This window comes from Silene latifolia, unplaced genomic scaffold, assembly GCF_048544455.1.
Source record: "Silene latifolia isolate original U9 population unplaced genomic scaffold, ASM4854445v1 scaffold_378, whole genome shotgun sequence".
Lineage (NCBI taxonomy): Eukaryota > Viridiplantae > Streptophyta > Magnoliopsida > Caryophyllales > Caryophyllaceae > Silene > Silene latifolia.
This window is the reverse complement of record NW_027413306.1, coordinates 5,963-18,358: the sequence shown is the minus strand read 5'-3', so window position 1 is coordinate 18,358 and position 12,396 is coordinate 5,963. Positions and strand designations below refer to the sequence as shown.

Here is a 12,396-nt window from a genome sequence, read left to right as displayed (position 1 = left end):
TTATCGCACACCGACAACCTCAAATGTCATCTGTTTCTCTGCAAAATTGGTGAAGTTGTTGTGTCTGGCGCGAGAAACCCTTCGTGTGAATTTACGGACATTTTTGTTCTGGGACCCCGTAATCCCGAAAACCGTGTATTGTACACTCTATTTTGAGCTGTTCGGGAGCTTTTACTTAGTCGTGTTTCTGTTTTCCAGATTTTCGACCACGTGTCTAGGGTCGCTTCAGGAGTTACTATATTCAATTGCAGTACCAAATAACAAGTATTTAACAAATTTCAAAGCTTATCCGATTTTCATCTTAGACTAGTTTATAACACATAGACAGCCTCAACTGTCATTTGTTGCTCCGCAAAACTTGTGAGGTTGCTTTGTCTGACCTGAGAAACCGTCCGTGTGATTTATGGACAATTTTGTTCCTGGACGCTGAAATCCCAAAAATCGTGTATTACACTTCATTTGAGCCGTTCGGGAGTGTAACACCCCTTCTTACCCGACCAAGGTAATCGGGAGGTGTCACCATCACGGTTTCTCGAGGCACTAAATCGGAACTACACTTAAGGTAACATTTTATATAAATAAGATGCTTAAAGCATTGCATAACTAATAAATGAATAACAAATATGAATTATACATTATACATTATACTTCCCAACTACCATTTATGTCGTCTATCATCTAGGTATGCATCTCGACTCCAAACAACACTAGTAATTTCTTAATTAATTGACTCCTTAACATAATAACATGTGCTCATTAGGCACATGATAGAAAAACCGATTCTCAATACTTTTCACTTAAACCCCATAATGCTAAGTTTTTATAATGTTAGGGCTTATTTGGCTATTAGCAAAAGCAGATTTTAATTACTAACAAATCTTGTTAGCAGATTCATCATTATATTTTTTTTGAGTTAAATGTAGACATAAGTGAATCTATTATTATACAGTTAGTCTTGCTGAAGACGGGTCGGAGCATGTGACGGGTAATACCACTCACAAAACGGATAGGGGGACAAGATGGGGGCACCCCCATGTGCTTCCCTCTCTCCTCTATTTGGGTCACTTATGAGAGGAAATGGTATCCGTCACTCTAAAGTGACGGATACGTGTTGTCTTCAATGAGATTTTGTGATTATTATAATACGATGCTCTTTACAGCATACAAAGTAATTTTACCAAACGCACTAAAATAGTATAATTCATTGGTCAATCTGCTATTTTACCTAGAATATTCTAATTTTTTTTAATAAGTATATTATTTATCAAACACCGCCAATTCACAATATTTAAAATAATCCATAAAATAAACTCATAAAATATTCTTTTTTTCTCTTAATAGGAAAGTAAGAATTGGCAGAGCGCGTAAATGAGTTGGACGAAATCATTGACAAGTCATCCATCCAGTAAAATCCCACGTACTATATATTCCAATTTTCTTTAACAATTTTTCTTTCATATAAATATATACTCAATTTTCTCTATTAAAATTCACTTAAAACTTTACTACAATCTTAACAATTTCTTCATTAATTTCTTCATTATTTTTTCAACTAAAATCATAGAAAATTATATTATGGAGGAGATTGAGATTGGTGGTGAGAATTTGTTTGATCAAATTGATGACCTTCTAGAGTTTCCTACCGACGACATTGATTCCGAAGTTTTTGGGTCTGTTGTCGGTGATTGTGCCGGTTTTCATACGGTTTGGCCCGAGGAGGACTTACCGGAGTATTCTGGTTGTTGCACTCGTAGTACCGCCTCCGATATTTCCACCGAACTCTTTGTTCCGGTCAGTTTTTTTTTTCGAGTTAGTCTCTTTTAAGACGGTTTTATGTGTCCAATGTCGAACAATTACATCATTTGCCTTAGATATAAATACGTTATGAAGCCACAAGCAAATTTGATATTGACGAGATTTGAACCTGAGTTTCGATTTTCACCTATCATAATTTTACATTTTTTTTACCTCTTAAATTAGTTACACCGTCGTCCTAGTTAATAGTTTACGTTTGATTTATTACCTCCTCAAAAAATAAAGCAAATGTAAATTATACGAGAATGCGTGTAATAAGTAGATTTGTTTACAATTATAATTGTGTAAAATCGTTTATTTGGTACAATTACTTGTGATATTGTATCCTTTTTCTAAAGGAATAGTATCGTTTCCTTAATTATAAATTTGATTGCTTGGTCTTTTACATGGTTTTATTTGATTAATTACAATATAATACTGATAATTAGTAATGTGTCGACTATATTAAGTGACAAGTAATGGTGCTTGGTAGTGTACACAAAATGAAATACGTAGTATTCGCTCTGTCGTGGTGAATTATTTACATTTGCTTTATTTTATCAGGGAAATAAGTCAAATGTAGACTATTGATTGAGACGGGGAGAGTACTATTTACTGCATGAATTTGCATATTCTCTCATTATTTTTGCATATTTACATACAGAGTATATTTTTTAGCGTAATTAAAAGTAAATAAATGATCGGAACGGAACGAGTATTATAATCGGAAAAGACGTGGAGAGTAAATGCAGAAGACTATAGGAGTAGTCGGTAGTATGTAGTGAACATGTTTGTTGAAATTAAATGTTTGATAAGGTCAATTTGAGTAGTAGCCATCATGTGAGCTATATTGTGGGATATGAATATATGATCATTATTGTAGGAGACATTGTGTGCCCAACTTTGTTATAATTTCTTTAATTATTTTGATTGATTTAGACGTTTCTTAATCTTTATTATAATAATGTTACATTTTCTTATGTTTCTACGTTATGTTACTCGGATTCTTCAATTTTAATCGATTAATAATGTCGGGTTTACAATCGAGTCTTAGTAACGTATATAGTGTACACTGTACAGTCGAGTTTTTTTTTTTTTTCAAAAATAGCCGTGTCTAACACTTGACATTTACAGTACGAAGATATCGTTCAGCTAGATTGGCTACCAACGTTTGTCGAAGACTCGTTTTCAGGTGGGGGTTCGACACCTGAGAAAACTCAAACAACTGGCTCCGAGAATACCATAGACGCCTTCCAGAACCGGTTTCAGACATCGAGTCCTGTATCAGTCTTGGAAAGCAGCAGTAATACTTTCTCATCAGGAGGCAGAACAGTTCCTGTCAGTCATGAAAAACGTGCTCGGAGTAAACGCCCTCGCCCCGCTACATTCACTCCTCGGTCAAATGTTCCGCTCATCGCACCAGGTCAACCTGCCCCGGTCACGTCTCACCAAATAAAGAAGATCAAGATTCTACCTCCATCAAGTTCAGGTGCATTGCATTTAACAACTCAGATTATTCCAACTCAGATTCAAGAACAGAATCTTAATGCTGCAAGTATCAGAAAATGTAAGCATTGTGGGATCACAAAGACACCACAATGGAGGTCGGGTCCAATGGGTCCGAAATCCCTTTGTAACGCCTGTGGGGTTCGGTACAAGTCAGGGCGGCTCTACCCAGACCGCCCCTGCAGCAAGTCCGACTTTCGTTCCGTCTTTACATTCCAACTCTCACAAGAAAGTTCTTGAGATGAGAGGTTGCAACTAGAGATTAAAAAGGGTTTTGCTTAATTAAGGAGGATTAAGAGTTAATGCAAAGTTTTTTTAGTCCTTAAGTTTTTTTATTATAGTTAATGTTTAATTAATTAGATTTATAATAAGGTAACATATATAGATATATAGCATGAGTTTTCTTCATTTCTCTTGATTCTTTTTAGTCTATTAGTTTTGTAATCTAGGAAATTTGTTGAAATGAGAAATATGGCATTTTTCTTTCTATTGGGGTTTATCGGATTATCGGTCATCTGATGCAGTTTTCAATGCAATTTTCATTTTGGGTTATTCGGAAATAGTTCTTTGTATTGTTAACAAAGGGTAAGGTTACGGATTCTGATCTCGTTATCCCACAATTTGAGGGAGTCATTAAGGCATTGAAATAATGATGATGATGTTGTCGTCGTCGACTCGTCGTCGTCGTGGAGAATTATGGTATTTTGAGCTACTCTCTAAATTGCAACTTTAACTATATTAAAGAGCATATAATTATTGTTTCGAGATTTTACCATTATAAAAATTCACCAAGAATTACATCAATCGATTCCAGACTTATTAACGTTGAACCTTATCATACCATTTGTAGTTGACTACTGCGTGGCGAAGGGATATATAGGTATTGAAGATTCCACATCTCTACGAGTTCCAGAATATCTAATTCCGATTATAAGAATAAAACCATTTGATGCAAAACATCTCATTAACTTTCTCGACGTTACATTTTTCTAATATCTAACTACGCCAATGTAGACATAACACTCTTTCAGTCTTTTCTGACTTGTTTTTTTCCTGATGTAAAGGGAGTTATAAGAACGATTCTTTTTTATATTGATAAGGTTCGACCCCAGATTATGAACACTACTAAAATACTGATCATGACTTTACCAATTAAGATAGAGGATATATGTAGTCTTTTCTCACTTGTCAGAAATAACTTTACTTAAGGAGGAATTCATTGTGCACTACTCAATGTGATAATAATGATTAGGAAGATGTGGTTTGATGCTTGTGGTCTATAACATGTGTGTCGGTGAAATATCCAATAGCTTTCTTAGTTTGATCGAACAGTAGCTAGTACTCCGTATGTCATGAACAGGATAAAAAGCACAAACTTACTTGTTAAAACATGTTTTATCAATTACTCCAAGACATGATCTCATTGAGTGGTACTATGTCACTTAGTGGTGTAGGCCCAATTTCACACAAAAATTATTATTGAAATAATAATATTATGATCATGCTATGAAGTGATCTAAGAACAAACTTACACTATGTTCTTTTCGACTGAAATGAGTTAAATTGAACTAAATTTAATGGAATTAAACTAATTTGAAATAAGAGTTAATTTATGAAGAGCTTAACTGAACTTATTACAACTAAAATTAAGTTTAAAAGAACAAGTCGTTGGTGTCTAACTTCTAATTTAGCTTATCAAACTCATTTACGTTGTTAGAATATGCTTTAGCTTAAATCGGTTAATAAGTCTCTTTTCGAATAACCGAAATGTATTCTATAATATGTGCTACTTTGCATGTAGACGCAATTAATACATTTTTAGTGAAGCATGTTAAATTTGCTTGTTTAATTAGGTTCTTAATTTTATTTTACATCCATCATAACACATTTTGTTAAACTAGGTCAAGTGAGTTTAAATAAATAAAAAACCTAAAAGAAAATAAACTAATGATGATTAAGAGTTATATTATTATTGTCAACCATAATATAATCAGAAAATAATTATTAAGTCAAAAAAAATTTAGAAATCTAGTTACTCTAATGAATTACAATTTTTATACATATATTTCAACAAAAAATAGCATGCAATTTTTGAACTTTAGCTAATATCGTCTTTGACTCATCCAGCTTAACTGTTGTTATCGTCAAATCATTATAAATTATTAAAAATCTAATTAACGTCCAATAAATTTGCATTCTTTTTCTATAATTTCAAAAAAAATTGCAATTTAAATTCTTTATGATAAAATTATGACCATTCTACCCTTTTCAAATATTAATGCCATCTACCAAAGTAACAATAATTGAAAAGCACCAAAAAAAAAAAAGAAAGAATATAAAATGAAGAAGCAAAGCCAAAAGGTGATCTAACCTCACATGTTTGGTCATATGACAATGTCACTAAGGTTGGCACATGTCCACCCCCACCCTTCTCATTTGCATGTCAGGCACAACTACACTTCCAATTACTCCTCTAACCACTACTAACATGTTACTATGTAATAATTTAATTAAATTATAAAGTTTTCTATACTTTGAACAGATTTGATTTGAACAAGATCTAGATTAATTAGATTTATTGTTCTTGTTATATTGGACATTCATTCAATTATTTGCAGAGATCGGTGAGCTTAACTGATAAAGTCATAACAAATGATACTCATGACATGAATTTAAATTTCTTCAGCATTATCACCAAAAGAACGTATTAAGGAAACAACGATCAAAGTTTATGGCATAATTTTCTACTAATTATAAGAAGATGGTTAGAAAAAATTCGAGTTAGATAATGTTTGAACTAATTTGATCATGTGAACGACCCATTTGTAATAAGTGGATAACTATTCAATATTTTAAGAAAAAATGCATGAAAATGTGATGGCAACATTTCTCATGACTCAACCAGTATTCAGTTGTTGAGTGACTCAAAGACTCTCGTCTATACAAAGCGAAAAGGGGTTTATGTACACCAACAAAGGTTTGAGGTATCTTCTATATGAAGATGAAATTTACATTGTATCTTCATTGTATCAGTGATTCCGAGAGTTCCCCCAAACACTTCAGTAGGACACATTTATCGCGTTCTTATGCTTAAAAACACGGTATATGTCCCATTGAAGCGTTTAGGGGACCTCTAGGAAGCACTTGATGAAATTAAACGACTTCGATTTCAATTGCATAAAAATATATTTCTCAAACTTCTATTTATACATCTAACATTTGAATGTATGTAGTTGTAAATATAGCTAGTATAGATATTTGATATAGAACTTGGACAACAATAAGGCTCCTAGGCTTACTAACTTATGTCTCTTGACCCTTTTCTTTTCTGAAGGATTATATTCTGAATTATGACGGAATAAAATCGAAACAAATAACGTTATGCTTGTTCTATGAATTTTCAGCCTGAAATTGCATATGCTTTCTGCTTTTGGTTAGCAAATTTGAGGCAATTTGGAATGTCCATTGTCCATGACTAACTACAAGAAAACGACCGGGATTTCGACAGCAAAGGTTGAAAAATTGCAGGAATATGCTGAACTTTGCCTTTCAGATTATATTCTTCACTCTGACTTTAACAAAGACACATTCCTAGCTAGGTTCAAGCTAGAGGTGGCAATCGGGTCAGTCGGGTCGGGTTTGGGTCGGGTCACATCGGGTTGGGTCGTATCGGGTCCGGGTCATATCAGTTTAGCATACCCTTTTGGTTCGAGTCGGGTCACGTTCGGATCGTTGTCGGGTCAGGTCAGATGATGTATTGGGTCGGGTCGGGTCATTATCGGATCCGGTAACTTAATCGCATTACTATCATTTTTTACCATTAAATTTAGTTTTTAACCTATTATTTGGTTTATTTACTTCATTACTAAATTAAACATATCAATCTAAACACAAAATCACTTTTATTTTGATCAAAATTAAGCTTAATAATTGTCGAGTAATCAACTTAATCGGGTCAGCATCGGGCCGGGTCAATATCGGGTCGGGTCTGGGTCGGGTTCAGGTCACTAATAATCGGGCCGTGTCGGGTTACAGGTCGTCATTGGGCCGGGTAGTGTCGATTTCGGGTCGCAATATTTTCGGCCGTGTCGGGTCGGGTTTACTCGGTTTCGGGTCGGATCAGACTTGCCAGCTCAGATTATATTCTTCACTCTGAATTATTTAACTAATACAAAAGGCAAACAGAGAATTTCCGCGGTTCCAAGTAGGGTGAAACTTGGCTAACCCAACCGAGTACCCATGTCCAACATACACGCAACCATAGCTCACAGACGCACCACCATAGACCGTAGCCCCTGTATTGTACGACCATAAAATCTTACCAGTCTCGGAATCCATAGCGTAAAATGGGCCTGTAGGCGCGACTGACCCAGCAAATAGTAAATCACTAACTAGGGTTACTGGACCGTGACTTGTCTCGTTGCTTGGATTAGCCGTTGTCCATAAGACTTTACCTGTATTTGCATCCAATGCAACCCATCCACCGGCTGTTGTAGTTTGGTTTGATGGCGCGAGCTTGAAATTTACTCGATTGGTGTTGACGATATTGGTGTATATTCGCCTTCCGTCTGTCGCTGCCCCCCACACTCCGCCTCCTTCTAAACCTCCCGGTCCTGCAACCTATACGGTTTTAAGAAAATCAATTAGTGTACATTTTTCACTGACAGCAGTCAGAAAAGACAATTTTAAAAATCTACGAATTTTAATAAAAAATAAAGGGATATTCTACATGGTAACCTCGTGTTTTTTTATTTTCTAGATGGTAACCTCGTATTTAACAAAAACGTCTTTGACTAGCCATAACTTACGATCAAAACATCAGAAAGCGGCGATTTTTTTTTCAAATAGACCGGCTTTAGGAGATCTTTGATCTGGAAAAAAAAAAGATTTTAGTTTCTGAACTCGTGGCAAGAATTACGGTCAGTCAAACTTTAAACTTTGACTGACCGTACCTCTTTGTAGCGAGTTCCGAATGCGACATTTTTTTTTTCAAATTGACCGCGTTTATGATATCTTTGATTTGAAAAAAAAAATCGTCGCTTTCGGAACTCTTTGGTAGTAAAAATCGTCGCTTTCGGAACTTAAAATTCTTTAGGGATGGTCTCCTCATGAAAACCCGGTTTGATTTAAACTCGACTTTTTAGACTAAAACGTGACACGTTCCACCTGAAATCGGTCTTAGACGTTTGTGCACAAAAACTTTTGCACTGATCAGTAGTAAAAATGAAAGTACACTTACATTGAACCAAACAATTTGACCATTATCGCGATCAAAAGCCCAAACAAATCCGCTCTTTTGAACAGCCACCGCAACATCACGTCTAACACCGCCAGGAAAAATGGTTAACAACATCGGTGCCTCACCAAAATCAGCATCCAAATTAGGTCCAGGAGGGCAATTAGGATTATTAGGCACTAAACAAGCAAAGTAAAAGACGTCGTAGCCCCCAAGTTGACGTGCCCATATCATGTCCCCAGTCATTAAATCGAGGGCAAGAACGGAATCAAAATGTGCATCAGGTGAAGTACATTGATCAGGTTGAGTTGCCCTTGACTGATTATTCTGCTTTTTTTGACATTCTAGTACATCAGGTGGTGCTATGTATAGGTTTCCTGTACCAACATAGACTTTGTTTCGTATAATGTCGATTGCTGGACTGCTGCCCCATATCGCGGCACCTGAGTACCCCCCGAGTTTTCCTCCGTTGTCTGGGAGCGTGTAGGTTTGCCATATGATTGCTCCTGTTCGTATGTCAAGCCTTGCCAGGCTTCCTCGGAAAGTGCAGCATTCTGTAGGGGGTAGTAACTCCTCTAAGGATGATACTCCTACGTAGAAGCCGCTGTTGAAAGCACATACATTACATTGTTTGTTATCAGACTGTCTATATTCGGCTTATTACAGCAAGTATAATTCAGACCGTCTGAACTCTGAACATTGTTTGTTATCAGACTGTCTATATTGGCTTATTACAGTAAAGTATAATTCAGACCGTCTGAAAATTGTTTGTTATCAGACTGTCTATATTCGCTTATTACAGTAAGTATAATTCAGACCGTCTTTACATTGTTTGTTATCAGAGTCTATATTGACTTATTACAGTAAGTATAATTCAGACCGTCTTAACATTGTTTGTTATCAGACTGTCTATATTGACTTATTACAGTAAGTATAATTCAGACCGTCTTAACATTGTTTGTTATCAGACTGTCTATATTGACTTATTACAGTAAGTATAATTCAGACCGTCTTTACATTGTTTGTTATCAGACTGTCTATAATCGGCTTATTATTACAGTAAGTATAATTCAGACCGTCTTTACATTGTTTGTTATCAGACTGTCTATATTCGGCTTATATTACCGTAAAGTATAATTCAGACCAGCTTACGTGACTATTCGTGATCATAAAAGTTGATACTTGCATAAACCGCGAGGAGAACAACTTACTTGAGATAAGCAGTACCAGAGATGGTGATCAAAGCCAGAGGATGAGGGTCAAGCCTAGTCATCCAAACAAGCCGACCAGTAAACCGATTAACAGCAATGACAACAGCAGGGCCATAGATGCCAATGATCAACAGATCATCTGCAATTGTCGGTGTGGATCTGGACACAGTGACATTAACAGAATTACCAGTAGGAGCAAGACCGGTTAACCGACCTAAGTTTTGCTTCCATATAAGATCACCAGTGAATGCACTGACAGCATATAAGTTCCCATCCCATGCAGGAAAATAGACTATGCCATTTGATATTGCTGGTGTTGCTGTTATGTCATTTCCTACGTCAAATTTCCATCTTAGGTGCAGTCTTTGCATCAAGTATCGGTTTATTAATCCTTCTCCAATGGGTCGTGCCCTCGTGTTGGCTAAATTCCCTCCATGATTGAGCCACTATAAACAAATAAAATATCAGGAATCAATCAGTACGGTCTCAAGTTTTAACCATTAAGAATACAAATACAGACGGAGTACAAAAAATGAGTCTTACGCTTCCAACTTCAGCTCTACTTATTTCAGCAACGGCGACCAGGCACAATGCAAGAAACCGCAGAGTATAAAGATGAGCGAAAACATTTTTGTTACAATCCATCTTCGATAAATTAGTTTACAATCATCAAACAATGTGATATTTTTCTTATATAATGAAAGTGTCATGCTTTTCGTTGAGGACGGGTGTGTCTTGTGATATGTCAGGAAAGAAATCTGTAGAGAAGGGCAAAAAACACACCTGTTTGGGAGAAAATAATGTGAAAATAATACAAAAACTGATAGAAGGAAAGTAATATAATCATGCATTATCATAAACAGAAAATTTCACATGATTTTTGCATCATCAGGATTATCTGTCAAAAATGCAGATCCCTGAAAACTGATGAAAAAACCATATAAGTCGATACGACACATAACAAACTGCATTTTTGCCAGTAACTGTTCTGTTCTGATGTGTAAGGGACTTTTCTTAAGTAATTGTTCTAATAAGCTGCATTTTTTATCAGTAACTGTTAAATTACTGTGATTCGCGATTAATCCTGTGATTTAATACCATGCCTATAATCGACAAACTAACATGCATGTCGGAAAAAAAAAAAAGAAATAAAAAATGATGCAAATCTAAAACAGAAGTATAAGGCAATGTGACAGAACAAAAAGGTTGAGATAAGGATACCCTTAAAAGGAATATTTGCAACTTACCACATTTCTGACCTTATGTTTAGGACTCTTCTAACTTAGTTCAGATACATGACCAGGTTCAAAATGGTCTGATGTTTTCTAAAATGGAATATTTTTTGTTGAGTTAGTTAGTATGAGCTTACTATAAATAGAAAGGTTACGGTTAGTCGAATGCATCAAACATCATTCATTGGTAAAACATCAAATGTTCCCTAGAGTTCCTCTTAACACTTCATTGGGGATGTTTTGTTAAACAAAAACGACTCTACTGAAGCGTTTGGGGGAACTCCCGGGGTCATTTGATTACACTCTAACATGGAAATCTCGAACGACATTGGCAAAACATCGAATGTTCCCTAGAGTTCCTCTTAACACTTCATTGGGGTTACTTTGTTGAGCAAAAACCGACTCTACTGAAGCGTTTGGGGGAACTCCCGGGGGCACTTGATTACATTCTCGGAAGCACTCTAACATGGAAATCTCAAACGACTTTGGCAAATCATTAAATGTTCCCTAGAGTTCCACTCAACGCTTCATTGGGGATATTTTGTTAAGCAAAAAACGACTCTACTGAAGCGTTTGGGGGAACTCCCGGGCTCATTTGATTACACTCTAACATGGAAATCTCGGACGACATTGAGTTAGTTGGAGCTTTTTGCTGCATCAAACATCAGTCATTGGCGAAACATCAAATGTTCCCAAGAGTTCCACTCAACGCTTCATTGGGGGTATTTTGCTAAGCAAAAAACGACTCTGCTGAAGCGTTTGGGGGAACTCCCGGGGTCATTTGATTACATTCTCGGAAGCACTCTAACATGGAAATCTTGAACGACATTGGCAAAACATCAAATGTTCCCTAGAGTTCCTCTTAACACTTCATTGGGGATATTTTGTTAAGCAAAACGATTCTACTGAAGCGTTTGGGGGAACTCCCGGGATCATTTGATTACACTCTCAGAAGCACTCTACTACTCTAGCATGGAAATCTTAAACTACAACAAGACTTCCTCAGGTCATTGGTACGACTCTGTAAATATTTATAATTACCATTTTTTCCTACATTTCATTTTTTTATAAGGTATTACTGTTACTTTTATGAAATTTTCAGGTATCAGATTTCGGTTGAACTAGAAGAAACAAAGAAGAACAATTATCTAAGATGACAAGTCATGGGATTCATTGAAATGTGTCCAAAGATTCATGTTTGATGTAATTAATTATTTTGTCATTGATAATAAAGTTTCAAATTTTGTCGGATTTTTGAAATTGTCGTTTCTGACTCTGTGATTATGCCGCGTAAAACTTCTTGCCTAGAGAAAAAGGTCCATAGCAGAGGAAAAAGGACAGAGAAATAGAGCATGCAACAATGCCATCTTCCTGTCATTTTTTCTAGACCTTAATAAACGAGGCCGAAATGAAAATT

At 35.9% G+C, this 12,396-nt stretch overlaps 1 protein-coding gene and 1 pseudogene across 1 annotated transcript; one reads left to right on the top strand and one right to left on the bottom strand.

Annotated features, from left to right (window-relative positions):
* Positions 1-1,489: 1,489 nt before the first annotated feature.
* On the top strand, positions 1,490-3,671 carry LOC141639408 (GATA transcription factor 8-like; annotated as a pseudogene).
* Positions 3,672-7,461: 3,790 nt separating this feature from the next.
* LOC141639409 (uncharacterized) lies at positions 7,462-10,392 on the bottom strand. The gene is made up of 4 exons (XM_074448543.1): positions 10,291-10,392; positions 9,748-10,193; positions 8,540-9,140; positions 7,462-7,920 (listed from the first exon to the last, which is right to left on the bottom strand). Exons 1-4 carry the CDS (start codon positions 10,390-10,392, stop codon positions 7,462-7,464), a joined length of 1,608 nt encoding a protein of 535 aa, XP_074304644.1.
* Between the last annotated feature and the right edge of the window lie 2,004 nt (positions 10,393-12,396).

Coding starts and splice junctions, on each gene's coding strand:
- LOC141639409 (XM_074448543.1), bottom strand. CDS start 10,392: ATGGATTGTAACAAAAATGTTTTCGCTCATCTTTATACTCTGCGGTTT. Junction 9,141..9,747: donor TCTGGTACTGCTTATCTCAA/GTAAGTTGTTCT, acceptor TGCTTTCAACAG/CGGCTTCTACGTAGGAGTAT. Junction 7,921..8,539: donor GTCAAATTGTTTGGTTCAAT/GTAAGTGTACTT, acceptor AAAACCGTATAG/GTTGCAGGACCGGGAGGTTT.